A 16,653-nucleotide genomic window follows, 5' to 3' on the forward strand; every position below is an offset into this window, starting at 1 on the left:
TGAGACTTCCTTTTCTGGTGAAAATGCAGCTTTAATTATTACTTATAGTAACCCATATATATTTAGGAAGGATTTTGTTATTGAAGATTATTCGAAAACTTGTAAATTGAATTATATTTTTCAAAATATTCCATAACATATTTATATTTCAGTCGGTCTAAAAAAAATTGATGTGTTATATATCTAGTAATTTCATTTTAAACTTCGATCAACTTGTCCATACGCATCTCTATTTCTCTCATCTCTGATTCTCGTTATAAACTGTGTGCAATTTTCGAATAATATTCTTTGTTCTATCGGAAATGAAATCGTCCACTTGACCCAATATATGTACGCCTTGAATTATCCATTCAAATCCCTTATTTATCTTTTTCTCTCTATCAGTACGGTCAGTTGAACGGCTCGATAAGGCATTTGAAAGTTCTGATGAGACACTTTGTTCTCTCGCAAATATTTTTTCTGTACCCATCATTATCATCTGGTGGACAATTCAATAATGATATACACCTCTGAACAATTTATAATCAAGGTATAGTGTTACTTACCAAAAATATTGCAAAAGGAAGTAATAAGGACGTTTTCATTCTTTCCAAATCAATTATATGTGTAATTATATGTACAAAAATAGTATCAAAGATCAATATTACTAAAAATGTTGATGAACAAAAAGTGAATGAGATTGTATTCTCAATGCAATTTACTTAGTTAACGTTCTTACAGTTATTTAATATATGCCAGTCTCTTGATGAATTTATTTCTCTTATCCATATATTTTTCATCGGATGGTATTTGCTGACGTTAAATAAATGGTTTATATGTTTAATATTAAGCAATGCATTATTTCAAGTGATTAAGCAATTTCTTCTGTAAGCACAATTATTATGTCACAATCGATCGTCGTATCCTTTCAAAAGTTGGTTGAACGATACATACATTTTTGTTCTTCCTACATTCATACATACATACATATATATATATATATATATTATACTCGTCAAAATATTAATTGATGATACGGTACAATGAAAGAATGACGAAATTTTAATTAATTTAACTTATTAGCTTGCCTGTATTTAACTTACAATATAATACAAAATAATTAAGAATGAATAAAAATAAACCTATCTGTAACGAAATTGTAAGAAAATATATTTTTCATAGAGTTAGTTATTGAAAAATTTTGTTGAACTTCTTCTCTTTCTCCATGTAGTTAATACATTTTCAAGCCTGAGGAAATTTGACTGTTCAGCTTTTCTGAGCTGCGGCGGCCTGAAGTTGATTGTTTAGATTTTGCGTTGCTTCTACGGCAATATCAACGGCCTGTTTCGTGAATTTCGCAAGATCTTCCTGGATTTTTCCAGAATGTTGGCTCAGAGATTTAGCGGCTTTGTCGGATTCCTTGAGTACGGTTTGAACTCCTTCTTGGAATTTAGTTTGCAATTCATTGACTTGTTGCTGAGCGTTCGGAATTCCACTGTTAATATCTTCGACGACCTTGTTAAGCTTGACCTTAACGCCGTCCCATAGTCTTTCCAATTCAGGGGTCTTAGTCTTGACCTAAATAAACGTAAACAATATTTGAATTCTTATTATACATTTTTTTAAGCCTAATCCACAAATTTTATTTACTTTTTTTATAGCCTTGTCTTTCTCAAAACGATACAATTAAAAAATATTGTTTCATAGAAACTAAGTTTCTAAACATATTAAATCAAGTTCAGTTAACTAAATAGTTCATTATTACCTCTTCAGTAATGTTTTTCATGTAATTTTGGATATTGGTAATGAAGTTGGTGCTCTGTTCCTTGACAGTTTTTACCATAGTCTCTTGATCGGGGATATTCCATTGTTCCTGAATTTGTTTGGCTAAATTGTTGATGTTCGTTTGAGCCTGGTTGATGAGTTCGGTCAATTGAACTTCAGGAGATCCCTGAGAATTGGTAGTACTGGACGGAGCAACTTTAGCTTCCGAGACCAGTGCAACAGCTAAGATGATCGTGAAAATGGTTTTCATTTTCCTTGGATTCACTGTAAATCAACTAGAAAGTAACTGATGTGCTGGCTACATCAGCTACTGCTTTTATAGGCGATTCTTATCAAGGGTGCACGAGGGCAAGCCAATTATCTCATTAAGACGATGATGAATTGTGATTTTAGCATTCCTCTTTAGACGCTTTCAGAAGAAAGTCTTGAGAATTTTTCTCGATAACCATTAATTTCATTCAGTTTTTCAATGATTTATTCAAAAGATAATAATGAGAAGAATTTGATTACAACTTAATATTTACTAAAGATATTATCTGAAAATAGGTTTATACACGTTTATGAATAAATATTTTATAGCATTAGTGCGTAAGATTGGGATGGATAATTTAATTTAATTTTGTTTTTTCTTCATCAAATAATAACATGGTTAAGTAAATACTGCGATATATTCGTTAAGTTATGATAAGTGATTATATATTTTTTCTTTCTCTCTCCGATGATCGATTTTATATTGATATTCTCGAGTTAAAGTTCAAGATAAAAACGAAGTTTCAAGGCATTGCATTTCTCTCTGCGGAGAAATTACATTATCTTAGCAATTAAATAGGATTGAAATTCACAAAAATATCAAAACTACCAAATTTACATTTATGTTAGCTATTACATCTTCTTCCAACCATTATTATCACGAACATAAATATTATGTTGAGAAATTTGATATTCAAAAATATTTCAAGAAAGAGTAACTCCTCTACCAAGCAGTTACTTAATCACATTTTTGATCTTTGAAATTTGCTGTTAAATATGTATTAGATGCATTTATAGGAAGTTACGTCAAGAGGACAAGGTCTTGTGGAAAAATTTCTATTGATGCACTTGTTGATTCTTCTGTTGCATGTGTACTATCGATGCTACGGAATCATTCCTTCAAAGTCCATATGGAACAGCTGGTTATCTATATGTGTACTGTCGGTCAATAGAAGCCTTGACCCATGACCATTTTGATTCTATTATTTGCAATACATTCATACACTTTCACCCGATTTTTATTCTACACTTCGTTTGATATTTATTCTGTATCAAAATTTACACGATGATGTACATATCAATTGATAATAACTGATAATAAATGTAGATTATCACGTTTATTTAAATATATAATTTATATATATTTTATGTTTCAATGTATTACGAACTGATGAGATGCATGACTTTATCGGTGGTATTATGAAGATAGGAAAAGTTTATGTAACGATATTTCATGGTGTTGATATAATTCTTTCTACATATAGGACGTTCGAAGTTATATATTTTATTTATATAATTTTAAGCATTAATAACTTTTTAACAATGACATTTTTAAAGGATGAGAGAATGCAAGGAAAGTGCTTATCTTCACATTTTATTTTCAAAATTTGTGTTCAATGATACATAATTATATCATGGAAAATCATGGATTCATTAAAGCACGCGTTATTTATCTATTAGTTGTGTAAATACTATTTTTTATCTTAATACTTGTGTTAAAATTAACACTGTTTTCAAAAGACATATACATAAGTACTTATACATATTAGAAATCTAACAAGAATGATGCAATCTGTTATTTGCGAACGAAAATACAATATTAATAAAGAAACGCTAGAAAATTGTTGGCCCTTTTTATTAAAAAAGGTAATTGTACTGATTTATAAATCCATAGTAGACAACTTTAGTTATGAACAATTGATCGAACGATTATTTACGCTTATTATTTGTAAGTTTCTCTATCTCTTTCCGAAAATTGTCAGTAGCCTGCCCAATAGCTGATTTCGCCTTCTCTAAGGCGCCATTAAAATCCGCATTTTCAAATGCCCCTTTTGCATCATCGAATATCTTCTTCGCTTTGTTCGTTAGATCGTCAAGAGCACTTTGAACTTGTGGATTTGATTGTGGTGTATCTTCGGGTATTGGAGTAGCCTAGGCATTAATATAAATTTCCGGAAAGAATTATAAGAATCCTCAGTTACGAACAATTAACCAAATTTAATTACATTCAATTTAATTTTTGAAGAAAATATTTTACCTACCTGTAACACATAAACTAGGCAGACAAACAGAAAAGCGAATAAGAGGAGGTATCGAGCCATATTGTAATCGATCGTTGTTCTTTTCTGTCAGGACTGTTGCTCAAAAGAATGTGACAGTTTCTGTTAGAGAGACGGTAGTAAACTGCTTTGAAAGCTTCGTGCGAGGTGTGTTACTATGATAAAACGAATTAAGATCAAAGATCACGCTAATAACCACTTAAGCCTCTATACTTCTAAGTTATTCTCAATTTCTTTATCGCCAGCTAAGCGACACGACTTGCACACGTTGCTCTTCTTCGCTCTACTGAAACAAAATGAACCGCTCTTCGACCACTTTTGATGAAATCAAGCAATTATTCCATGCTACGTCATGATTTGCGTTTTTCACAACGCTTTATCTACGTTCTGCGGAAATTGTGTAATCAACGTATTTCCATTTCCTGGATCTTTTTAAAATGTTATTTTTGTATACTTTGCCAAGTTAATGGTACATCCTAGCGATAAACATATTAGGTAGTCATCATATTTTACATCGTAATTGAAATCAACTGATGCAATATAAGTAAATATATTTCTATAAAATGTGTTCGCAGAGTTACTCTTTAAATTACTTGAGTTTTATTTCGCTAGTGGTAAAACTATTATTTTTCTTGCCTTTACGTATCTGTTTTTCTGTTTATATGGTTAGATTTACAGAAATAGAAATAATCGTTCAAGGATCGAGTACAAAATAAGGAATATCTCATCAATATGGAATTTTTGTCGACTCTTGGAAACTCGAATGTTCTTTAGTATAAACAAAATTATGCGCAATAGCGGTAAAGAATGTGATTCGAATAAGGATATTTTTAATACGTAATATCTTTATTTCAGCACTTATGCTAATAAACAATTTTAATATATATATATGCAGTAGCTACATATAGTGAGTATAATAAATTATTAAAATTTAAACAGTCGTGAGAAAAAGTTAATTGCGATGAAGATAAGAATTCGAAAATTATTCTAATTAACGAAAGGAATGTAGATCCTAAAAGAGACATATTTTGATCGTCATTATGAATCATTATAATATACTAAGTTATAATAAATAATAATAAAAATGCAAGTAAGTGGATATTAAATTTGTAGCAGAGATTAGAATTCGACAGGATGTTACAATTCTCAATTATAAATTACATATAGAAATCGATAAACGAATTGTAATTACTGATATAAAAAATGATGAATATTAATTCTTTTCATCCGAAAGTAATCCTGAAATACTGCTTTGTGACATTTGAGAAGAAGCAGCAATCGGCAAATTCTCTCCACTTGTTGTAGGATTTTTACACAATCCCAGAACTTGTAACGCTATATTTAAAGTTTCCGAAAAACCAGAAGCAGTATATCCGTTATAAAATGCTTGTAAAATATCGATAGCTTCTTCCAAAAGTGATAAATGCCGATAGAATTTTTGTTGAACGTAATTTATCAAATAACCGATTGTCGTTTCCAGCCACACGATTGCCTTAGAAAATAAATTTGCTGTTTCTTCTATAGGATTTAATATGCATCCATAAATGAAACTTAATGCGGTATTGATGAAGGTAAAAACTTTGTTCTCAAATTCTTTTAAAATACCAACAATATATTCATAATCAAGTTTAAAATAATTAAAAAGATCTTGAATATGAGTGATAAACTTTACAGTGCAACCTTTCAACCTAATTACGCTTTTCAAAATAGGAGTAACGATACGGAAAGATTTTCTTATAATATTCAATAGCGTTTCTAATTTCTCAGGATGTTTTAAAATTGCTTCAAGGCGCGTTACTCCGATTTCTATTAACTCAGGTAGATCTTCAAGTTCAGTAAATAAAATTGCATCTTCAGTTATGTTCAGTAAGTGAACCAACGGAGATTCAGGCTTTAAACTTTGCCCAGCGTCTACAACGTAATGAAAGAACTTGTTCAGTTCACAAAAATATTCATGAACAATAATTCCAACTTTATGTCTGTGACCATGGCTTGCAGCCTCTGTCTCACAGGAATTACTTTCTAATGGATCCTGTGGAGAAGATTCTGAATGCTCGAATTTAGCTTTAGAAAACTCCCAAGTCAATGAATCAGTTACTTCACGCTTTGACAACTTCTTTGAGTTATCTATAAGCTTCTAAAAATGTTTAATTTTTATTGATAAATGAAACAAAATAACGGTACAAAATGAAAAATACGAAATAAAAAGTCACCAGATTATCTTCTTCCACTTCATTTTTTATCTTTCCGTTATCTCTATCCTCTCCATTAAAAATTTCCTTTTCTGCTGACGTTGTATATAATTGCAAAGATTGTAAGACAATAGGTAAGTCATCCTGGAGTAATTCAGATAAAGGATTACGTATTCTGTTCTTAATTGCTGTTGTTATGACAGTTTGATTTTCACTAGCAGCACTAAATGTCGCGGTACATAATACCACGTACGACAAGAAGACACGCGAGCACTTGTACTTCATTCTTCCAACCAAGAATGCACTCACTGATTTTGGCTAATGAAGGCGGCTTCATATATTCAGACGATTGATATCTTATTTTAGTAAATCGCACGCACACGGTGCGCAGTTTCAAAAGTTAAGATGATTAAATGAGATATCATTGATGAAAGTGTAACCTTACGTATACATATATACTCAAGAAATAAAAAAAAAGCACGTATTTAGTTCTTCAGTGATTACTTACGCGCATTTCACGACAAATGTCAAGTGAAATGGATAAGGAAAAACATAATTTATCATATCAAATTTATTTTAACGCTTTTATACCTTAGTGTTGTTATTGTATTTTATTACATTACTTTATCTGTTTTATATTAATTTCATGGTATCAAAATTTATGAACATGATAACGATGAAACTTCACACGCAGGAACGAGTATTCGGTCAATTCGGGATTGAAGTCCTTTCAGTCGTTTAACTTTGGTTTCGCATTCATCGTCAGATGTAACGCTGAAAAAGTTTATCTCACGTTATATTTGAAAAAATTTGAACGGTCAGGATGAAATTACGATTAGGATACTCACTCGTTTGTTGTAATTGGATTTTCAACTTGAAAGTTATAATTCTTTGAAGGTAGTGAAGGATTAACAGCGGGCGGAACGTAAGTATTGTACGCATAAACTTCTCCACGTAAAGTATCTTCCATGCTAAGCTTTCCTGATGGTGATGAGGTAGTAGTCGGCATGTCGACTGAAATTGGATATTCAATATGACGAGGTTGAGTATACGTATCGGTAACTACTTTAAAATTCAACGACACAGGTGCCTTTTCCTCTTTGGAACACGGTTTAGGTCCCTGAAATTATTTTTATTATTTATTGCAAGATGATAGGAGAGATATTCTTTGCTGAAATTACAAAATAAATTTCTATTAATTAATTAATTAATTGCACCTGAATCTGAAAAGGGAGTCGGCGAGCCGTAACGCAAGGCTCACCATAAGTCACTATTTTAGCGCCATTGCAATCCAGACTATAGCAGCTTTTCAAACTGCAAAATAAATAAGCAACGGTGGAAATCCAGATTATCATTCCTGAATACATGATGATATCCTAAATTTTTAATACAATTAAATTGTAGCCACGATCTCGCGTTCTTAATATACATATGTTCATTAAAAACAATTCCTTTTCCGGTTTATGATCAGATTAACGATTATACGTATTATGTTACGCGATTTCTAAGTACGTGTTCTTCATAACGAACAAATTTTTGCATTTTACTTTAAATTTTCGCAACCTTCGCACGTGCTTCAATAAGAGGCAGTAAACAATTCTGTACTTGCGGAAGCTATAAGCTGCGAACATGTTTATGAAACCGTGAATGAAACACACGTACCGTTCCCTAAGAATTTTAAATATTACTGCTTTATATCAATCAATATGCAAAAGTATAGCACGCTATTATCAAGGTGTATTATTTGTAAATTAAAAAGATTATAAATGTTCTATCGTTTCTGAAAAACCTTGAATAGTGAATATCACAACCTCTGTATATCTTTTTTTATTTTGTAAATGTTGGTGTATTATTATAATTATATTGTAGTAAATTCCACACCAATTGCATTTGATTAATGTAATTAATCATGATTTAACTTACAATTACATTAATTTAATTACATTATAATTTAATTCTATTAATTGTGGTAAACATAAATGTGGGAATGTATAAATAAAATTAAAAGAAAATGTCATTAAAAAAAATTGTGTTAATGCTTTAAATAGCAATACGTTGTGTGTAAATATGTACAAATGTATCCATATATTATAATATTTCCTTCGAAAGAATCATCATGCTCGACCATATGGTGCTCGTACCAAAAGATTTCCCTTCCCAGCTTTAGAGAATGTTTCACGAAGTGTTGATAGGTTCGCTTAGGCTTAAACCACGAAAGTCGAAGAAACATTGTAAATCTTAGTAGACAGCACGCATGGCAGTCATTACTAATTCTTATTTTTTTCTTCCTCGAACTATTAGTTGAAGACAATGTGTAATTTAACAGATTATTGTAATTTATCGATAACGTAACTATATATTTACAAATAGTCTTGTGCTTAGGTAGTATTTCAAATAGTATTCGAAAATATAACTATTTTTGTAAGTAAGACCTATATATACATTATACATATTATACATACATACATATTATTTTTATAAATAAACCCATATATACATATTTTATTTAAATATGTTGCTATGATTAATTATTTTTATTAATTATTTTTATTTATTAATTTTTATGCTATAATTGATAGGTTATCCAATTCAAATTTCTAACGTACTCTGTTTAGTTCTTAAGAAAATTGGAGGAGGTAGTAAAATATAATAATTTTTAAATGCTAATCCAAACTAATTAACAAACGATTAATTTATTAGAACATTAGTAGAGGTTATTAATTTTACTTTATGCCCACATAAACTTATTGTTGATAGTTAATGTAAACATATTGTATATAAAAACGTATTGTATATATGTATAATACGTTAGAAATTTCTATTTTATTTTAATGTTCATTGTTTATTTCAAAATTTTACACAGTTATATAATACGTATTTTTAACAAGTTACTTTCATTTAACGAATTTTACAATATATATTATTAAAAACAGTATAAAAGAGAATAAAAACACATTAATATTACAAAATTTGTTATTATTAAATACTTAAATTACAATGTTTTTGTTTTGCTCAATATTCAATCCTTCCGGTTTACTAGTGCAAATTGCTACCTTCTTTTATGGAAAGAATACACAGCTTCAGCAGAATTTAAAACTGAAAGAATTGAATATACATGTATTATCATTACTTAATAAATTATGTTGGACATGACCTAGATTCTGAATTGCTAAAACTATCATCAATAAACTTTTCTTGAACTATAATTTTTCCTGGAATATAGCCTGGTATTGATGGTCCTAAAGGTCCACATGCCTCCTCTTCACTATCATCAATTTTTCCACTACTTATTCCTTGACTGTAACTCACAGGTTTTGTATTTGTATAAGTTGCATCTATTGGTGCATAACCCAAATCTCTGTAAATAGTTAATAATATAGTAAATAGTTACTATATACGATTTGTATGAACAATAAATAGTATATCTTTCCTGTATATGTTAATAATTTCTTAAATCATCAAGCTTACTTGTAGGTAATAAGACTTTCTTGATCAGAAGTTTCTTCCTGCGTTATACTTTCACGTTCAACTGCTTCAAGCTCTGCAAGTTTTGCTTCTTCTTGCTCGTCATAAGTACCAATAACAACAGTTTTTTGAGGTGCTATTTTTAATTCTACAATAGGTTTATTTACTGTTACCAGTTTTTCTTCTGCAATATCAGGAATTTGGCTTTCACTTTTTACATCAACTGGTACTGTACGGTGACCAAAGGATAATTTATCTTCTGGAACAAATTGTTTCCCTTGCCTGTAAATTACATTTGGTGCACGAAGATTTTTATATGCAAGAGTAAGAGAAACTGCATCTGCTGGTATTGCTGGAGCTGAATTATGTTGAGTTTCACCTAAAAGATATATATATAGGTCTGTTTAGTATTTTCATATTGAACTAATTATAAATAACAATAATATATTTAATAGTTATTAAACCTGTAGCATCATCAAAACAATCTGAGGAACTGCTACTCATACTCATTTTTGAATATTGCTTTTGTCTATTTTCATTATTTAAGTGAGCATAAACTAAGGGTAAATTATATATTGCAGAATTTAATCCACTAAGTGTGTCAAAATTTATGCTTCCATGTGAAATAGTTTCGGATGTAGCATCAGAGGAACTAAGTGTTTTACTTTTAGTTTCTCCAGTAGCTGTATTTATACAAATTTCATGTGGAACCGATGAAGGACAACATACAAGTTTGCCAGGATAAGCTGGTGTAACTTTAGTTTTTTCTATTATTTTTCCACTATTAGGTTCTATTGGAAGAGGATAACACAAATCACCAATTGGAGGAAACCTACAAATAAAAATTTAAGATGGAAATTCTTATATACTTTCTGGTTATTATATTATCTATTTAAAAAATGAAGATAAATATACCTTGGTGCAACATTGCCATTGGAATTCACAGAATCCTCAACATCCAAAGTTTCTATATTTTGCTTATTACAACTACAACTGCTGTCATTACATCCAATGCTTTCACTTTGTGTATTTGGATTTTTGTCACATCCACAGGTGTTACCATTACTGTTACAAGGACTGGAGTTGCTCTCACTTTCTGAGTTGGAACAACCTGTTTGGATATTCTTTACAGTTGCAGCATCCTTGATTTCTTCTGCTGGCACAAAATGTGTAGGTTTTGGTAATTTTGTAGCTTTCACAACGACTTCGCTTTGAGTACAAGGATTTGAACCTAAAAGTGATAGAATTTAATGAATAATTTTAAATAAAAGAAATTAAATTACACCATAAGCATTAATTTTTATAATTGAATACCTTCTCCTAAACCTCCGCATGTACATCCTTGGCTTTGAGCCTGAAGTATCAAGCACGCCATTGTTAGGACGAAAAGAGCGCTCAACACTGAAGACTTCATATTAATGACTTCCGTTCTGTCTCATTCTTAATTGTGAAGACTTTATATATACGAAAAAAATCTGAATTCAAAGATACTTTACGCAATTCGATAGCATATTGTAGTTCCTGTTATTTTTAAAAATATCCTAAAAACTTCCTGTATTTTTAAATGTGGAGTTAAATTTCTTTTGTACATAGTAAACAACTTGTTTAAGTTTTGATGTAAACATAAATGAATATATGCCTGTACTGGTTATAATTTACATTACAATAAAATATGTTTAATGAATTGAATGTTGGACGTGATAATTCGATGATTCGGTACTTCCGCATTATTTCCATGTTATCGTTTATATACACGGCGTGAGAAAAAGAAAAATAAACATGTACTTTCATGATTTTAGTTCTTTTTGGTATCAATGACATGTTATTTTTTGATGAATATTTTATTGTAAAATATAAATTTTGTAATTTAGACAATGAATACTTATAAATGAACATTTTATAATTAATCATGTAATAATATAATATATATATATTATAACATAATATTATATTTATAATATATATATATATTATAAAATAATATATTTATATATTATTTATTTATACAGCTATATACAATATAGTACACCTTCTTATATCTCACTTATTAAAGAAATCAGCTGCCCTTTGCCTTTGAAGAGGCAGATTAAGTAAATTATCGGTAAGAACAGGACCTTGACATCGCATACTATTGTTTTTTAGTTCAAGGTGATTTTCAGGTTTTGAAACTGTATTTATTCGTGGAGTGCTGGGTGTTCTGATACCTATCGATGGTGTCCTTGAGGATAATGCTCTTCGTGGAGATGGTGTACTTGCAAATCGAAGTTTTTGGGTAGCTAATCTTCTAGCTGCTGGAGACATAGTACTCAAACGATCTATTGTTGACCTTGGTGATGGGCTACACAAAGAAAAGATGAAATAAAAAAAGAGATATTTTATATAGATGTTATAAACAACTATGCAAATGGTACAAAAATATTTACGTTGCTAACGATTTTCTGGCTGCTTCTAAAGCTTTGTTTTTTCTATCTCTATGCCTTTCACCAGCTTTCTCTGCTAGTTGCAATGCAAGCTGCTCTCTTTTTGGAGGTTCTGCCATTCTAAATGATGGTCCTTGACTTGTTCTCAATAAAGGTGTATCTCCCCCATCTAATCTAAATGGTGTACCTTCTATTTGACCCCATGTCATTAAAGGACTTTCACATTCTCCAGGTCTTGGACTTGGAGTTGCTACAAAGCTAAATCCGTTTACTCTGGGTGTTGGATTCCTCACAATTTCTTTGCCATCAACTCCAATTTTTCCATCATTGGCTTTTGATTGATTTTTTGCTAATTCATTAATAGTTTCTTTATTTTGTTGTTCATTGAAAGGGTTAGTTCGAAGTCTTGTATTTTCATGTATTACCAGTTGCTTTTTCTTGGCTAAATCTATCCTTTCATCAGGAGTTAATTCAACTCCGTCAGGAACATACATAATATAATTTTTATTTTGATAATTCCAACTATCTAACTGATTAGGCTTGCCATTACTACCTTCAATAGCCAATGTACCTGAAGATTTGGCATTTGTTAGTGCTTTACAATTCTCTTCAGCTTCATAAAGCCATGCATATTTCAACCTTAATTTTTTTTCAGCCTCAATCATCATCTCTTCGAAACTTGCATTGTCTTCACTTGTGTGTATACTTAAATATGCATCTAATCCTGTTGTAGGTTCTGTTTTGTCTTTTTCTTTTGTATCTGTATTAGCAGGTATATCTTTTGGTACTTTTGTAGATTTAAACTGCTCATCTTCAGACTCAATTTTGTTCATAGGTGTTTCAAATGTGGCTGGACTAGCAGGCCTTTCAGTTGTTGGTCTTCCTGAACTATATTTTTCATACAATTCTCTCATCCTCTTTACATCGTTTTGTTCTAATGCATCTAAATATTGATTTTGTGCTTGAAGTTTATCTAAATGTGGAAAAAAGTCCCTCTGAATAATTTCCCCCATTTTTTTTATATATGTATCTTCATCTAAAATTTTTGGTTGTGGTTTCTTATATTTTTTTGCTACACCTAATGGTTTTTTAAACACTGCTAGATCTTTCATATTTTTAGCTACTTCCAAAGCTTGGGATCCTGGAGAATCCATTGTTAAACCTAAAAAAGAATACATTGTAATACTCAAAACAAAAAATAACAAATATGGACAGTTGGAAGTAGTTAATAAAAATGTATATACTAAAAGTAATATATCATATAGGTTAAACAATTGATACTCACGTTTTAAAAAAGTAAGGTTAAGTGATGAAACGCTTCTTGAATGTTTTTATTTCTTTATGCCAGTATTATATTTTTATTTTATATTCATTTTGAACAAGCTATTGATAACCGTCATAAGCGTATTACAATTTTTCTTACAACCGCGAATCTATACACAAAGTATGCACAAAACTTTGAATAGAAGCACGATATACACAACAATTATATCTAACCAACGAATGGTAATACATCCTTCAACCATGTCATGTGGCGCCATTATATGTCTACAATTAGGATTTACTAAATCTGACTAAACTAATTTGAGATTTAATTAACTTTGCCCCAATATTGTTAATATTTTATTATTATCTTATTATCATACATTTTACACAATAGTGTGTAATTTGTGAATGTAAAAAATTTTAGATGTAATAACTAAAACGTTAAAAAAAATAGTATGTGATTGGTTCTCTTATTTGAATTAAAAATTATACAAATACATTAATTTGAGCAAAAAGGAAAATGGACAGAATAATAAATCATTAAAAGGTAATTGACATATTGTTGTATTATAAAATGATATAGGCTAAATATACTTTCAAATATCTCAAATAAAAGCAACAATCTATTTGTAGTATTTTTGAAATAAATAACTTTCGATCTACGTAGGCATAAAATTGACAGGAAGTTTCGATGAAGTATGAGTATAGTATGGTATTTGTAGAGTAAATGTAATAGGACTGAGAAAATTCGCTTTCACATTATAAATAAGAACTCAAAGAAAAAGTCAGAATCGTTCGATGTCATCGCAACACGCAATGCAGCCGAGTGAGTAATTAGCGCAGAATAGAAGTTGAATGGGGTGATCGACACACCGCGCAAACACGGCCCTGGTTTTGGCCACTCAGTAAGTAGTCGAAGTGATATTTTGGTCGAGCTGGGACAGTGGGATGGGATATGATTGCCTTCTCGTATTGCCGTGGCTTGAGACATGGACTCTCGGAAGAAAAGAGGAAGAGAGACCGAGCAAAATGATCCGAGAGGTTCCGAGGTGTTGGAAAGGCACGATGAAAGACATATGAGGATTCCAGCGGCGAGATAGGATATGCCTGCCGACTATGTTACAGCGAAAATCTTTTGAGGTTCACCTTATGCGTACTACTCCTCTTTTACTGTAGTTTTTTCGCAGAATTAACAAGTATCGAATAGTGCCGAGAGAATTCTGTAAAAACATTGACTCATTCATTTATTTGAATAGCATTAGTGTAATTGATCATGATTTTATGTCATATTAATTGTTATACAAAATTTTATAAATAGAATACACACACACACACACACATATATATATATATATAGATGAAGACACATTTCAGCTATAAAATAACGAAAGCTCACGAAGTTTAACATAAAGCTTAAACGAAAGATTGAGATTCTTCGAAAGTTTGTGGAGCACGTGGTTCTGTCAACTTCGTACGTAAGAAAGACGTCCCTCTATTTACGACATAAGGTAAACTTCTTTTAGGTCTCGCAGTTCACGGTCAGTGTCTGTCTTCGGGTACTTCGCTTGCTTGGACAGTTTTCATGGCGCTAACAGATATGTCCGTCTTTCTTCCTGTTTTCTTCCTATCATGCATATTTCAATAAAATTCATTTTTATTAAGGATACGGTTTAGGAAGCAATGCGTGTGTTGAAAAAAGGGAGGAAAAATTTGGAACATTTGCAACATTTTGGCACGAAGTTAAATTTACGATGAAATCCAATTTTAAATCATATTTGTTCCAAGTCACCTGTCGTCGTGCAATTAAGAAGGATGAGTCGACAAGCGGCCGATTTTATTGTTGCTAATAAGACTCGAGCACAAGCTAACGACGATGCTCGTTACTTTTTCAATGTCAATTATATGCTGTATTTGATGCTTAATTTCGGTTACCGTGCAATGAATTTCTTCTTTTAGATTTTGAATTCAAAAATACATTTTTTTGTAAATTAAGACTATAACTTTAATATTGGTTTGAACAATAGAATCACTGTTTTAATGTAATATATATAAAAAATTGACAAATTGGTTTGAAAAAGTACAAGAACTGTTAAACCGAGTTTTCAAGATTTCAATACTTAAATAAAACGCGAGTCACATGGAGCAAAAGAAGGGCGGTGACGACGAAGAAATTTAAGAAGTAGACAGAGACGAAGGTTGCAGACGTAAAGCATAAACAGTCGAGGTGCGATTTGACGCGCACTCGGACCATCCAAGGCACATCTCGCTCGCTGAACGTATGCTTTAAGAATCTCGAAGAAGCGACCAGCCCGATGGCTGGAATCTGTAAATCTGTCATTGCAGCCATATTCGTGTGGCTGGTACCGCAGGATATGAACTTCTGCTCGTCGTATACGCCACCGTCGTACGAGACACTAGATCTACACGCTTCTCTTCTTTTGAGAGCTTTGCACCGAAACGGAAACCTCTCCCTATCTCTCGAAATAACAAATGTTCTTTTTGTTTTTCATAAAATTGACAAAACCCCTGGGAAAGTATTTCCTTCTATTCTCTTTAAGTATCTCAAGATCACAAAGAGAGAATTTTATAATTATAGTTATTTCTTATTCGTTAACGTAAGCTTATTCGTCCCACTTAATGTATGAACTAATCTTCATTTTTGTCGAAATATTATGAAGAAAGGCTTGAAAACCAATGAAAGAACTATGTATCAAAAAATTCAATCATTGTTCATTCATCTACACTATTCAGGAGCTTTCATCTTTTTTGTGTTCCAGTGGCTGGTTGAAAGTAAAGCGCAGTTCTTGTTGAAGGTTTAAAAACCGTTTGGTTATATCAAACTGCATGGAAACTATAAAAGCCCTGGCAGTCGTTGCACGTATACGCAGTATTCCCTCTGGTAGCTAGCGATGACGGATTCATAGCCCGTGGGATAACGCAAGACCTCACCCCAAGATGTTTCGGTTTACGGATGCACGCTCTTCCTTGCTTTTTCTTCCTATTTCTCGCCTTTTTTTCTTCTATCTACTGAGCGATTCATTTGTCGGTCTTTGATCCGAGACCAACAAGCTACTACCGGAAAATTAGCGAAATTTATTAAGCAGTCGCTTTCTCTAGACTGCTATCTGTCATTTTATTCTCCTTATTTCTAGCGCAACCTGTCGTTTCATCTTATACGGAATATCATTCAGTGGATAGAATCTTTGTTCAAAGATACCGTATTTGGGTGGTCGAAGG

The 16,653-nt window shown here is 31.4% G+C and overlaps 4 protein-coding genes across 4 annotated transcripts; all 4 read right to left on the bottom strand.

Moving 5' to 3' along the window:
• Positions 1-1,026: 1,026 nt before the first annotated feature.
• Positions 1,027-2,087, bottom strand: LOC117236850. The gene is made up of 2 exons (XM_033500183.1): positions 1,745-2,087; positions 1,027-1,557 (listed from the first exon to the last, which is right to left on the bottom strand). Exons 1-2 carry the CDS (start codon positions 2,012-2,014, stop codon positions 1,246-1,248), a joined length of 582 nt encoding a protein of 193 aa, XP_033356074.1. The 5' UTR covers positions 2,015-2,087; the 3' UTR covers positions 1,027-1,245.
• A 2,927-nt stretch (positions 2,088-5,014) lies between these two features.
• On the bottom strand, positions 5,015-6,694 carry LOC117236895. The gene is made up of 2 exons (XM_033500286.1): positions 6,287-6,694; positions 5,015-6,210 (listed from the first exon to the last, which is right to left on the bottom strand). The coding sequence occupies exons 1-2, from the start codon at positions 6,548-6,550 to the stop codon at positions 5,287-5,289; spliced, it is 1,188 nt and encodes a 395-aa protein (XP_033356177.1). The 5' UTR covers positions 6,551-6,694; the 3' UTR covers positions 5,015-5,286.
• Positions 6,695-6,802: 108 nt separating this feature from the next.
• On the bottom strand, positions 6,803-8,147 carry LOC117236896. The gene is made up of 3 exons (XM_033500287.1): positions 7,483-8,147; positions 7,114-7,385; positions 6,803-7,039 (listed from the first exon to the last, which is right to left on the bottom strand). Exons 1-3 carry the CDS (start codon positions 7,630-7,632, stop codon positions 6,925-6,927), a joined length of 537 nt encoding a protein of 178 aa, XP_033356178.1. The 5' UTR covers positions 7,633-8,147; the 3' UTR covers positions 6,803-6,924.
• A 1,073-nt stretch (positions 8,148-9,220) lies between these two features.
• Positions 9,221-13,665, bottom strand: LOC117236785. The gene is made up of 9 exons (XM_033500040.1): positions 13,436-13,665; positions 12,154-13,312; positions 11,773-12,068; positions 11,227-11,374; positions 11,045-11,160; positions 10,646-10,961; positions 10,195-10,562; positions 9,734-10,109; positions 9,221-9,623 (listed from the first exon to the last, which is right to left on the bottom strand). Exons 2-9 carry the CDS (start codon positions 13,302-13,304, stop codon positions 9,404-9,406), a joined length of 2,991 nt encoding a protein of 996 aa, XP_033355931.1. The 5' UTR covers positions 13,305-13,312; positions 13,436-13,665; the 3' UTR covers positions 9,221-9,403.
• Between the last annotated feature and the right edge of the window lie 2,988 nt (positions 13,666-16,653).

The sequence above is a fragment of the Bombus vosnesenskii genome, unplaced genomic scaffold, assembly GCF_011952255.1.
Source record: "Bombus vosnesenskii isolate JDL3184/JDL3185 unplaced genomic scaffold, Bvos_JDL3184-5_v1.1 scf7180000013352, whole genome shotgun sequence".
In the NCBI taxonomy this organism is placed as follows: Eukaryota; Metazoa; Arthropoda; class Insecta; order Hymenoptera; family Apidae; genus Bombus; species Bombus vosnesenskii.

Bases quoted from the DNA above. Each gene is read 5' to 3' on its own strand.
- LOC117236850 (XM_033500183.1), bottom strand. From the start codon at position 2,014: ATGAAAACCATTTTCACGATCATCTTAGCTGTTGCACTGGTCTCGGAA. The intron at 1,558-1,744 runs GTAATAATGAAC...ACGTTTATTTAG, and splicing joins TGAAAAACATTACTGAAGAG to GTCAAGACTAAGACCCCTGA.
- LOC117236895 (XM_033500286.1), bottom strand. From the start codon at position 6,550: ATGAAGTACAAGTGCTCGCGTGTCTTCTTGTCGTACGTGGTATTATGT. The intron at 6,211-6,286 runs GTGACTTTTTAT...AAACATTTTTAG, and splicing joins AAGTGGAAGAAGATAATCTG to AAGCTTATAGATAACTCAAA.
- LOC117236896 (XM_033500287.1), bottom strand. From the start codon at position 7,632: ATGTATTCAGGAATGATAATCTGGATTTCCACCGTTGCTTATTTATTT. The intron at 7,386-7,482 runs GTGCAATTAATT...AAATAATTTCAG, and splicing joins GACTCCCTTTTCAGATTCAG to GGACCTAAACCGTGTTCCAA. The intron at 7,040-7,113 runs GTGAGTATCCTA...AAACTTTTTCAG, and splicing joins AATCCAATTACAACAAACGA to CGTTACATCTGACGATGAAT.
- LOC117236785 (XM_033500040.1), bottom strand. From the start codon at position 13,304: ATGGATTCTCCAGGATCCCAAGCTTTGGAAGTAGCTAAAAATATGAAA. The intron at 10,962-11,044 runs GTATTCAATTAT...TATCACTTTTAG, and splicing joins ATGCGGAGGTTTAGGAGAAG to GTTCAAATCCTTGTACTCAA. The intron at 10,563-10,645 runs GTATATTTATCT...TTTTATTTGTAG, and splicing joins AATGGCAATGTTGCACCAAG to GTTTCCTCCAATTGGTGATT.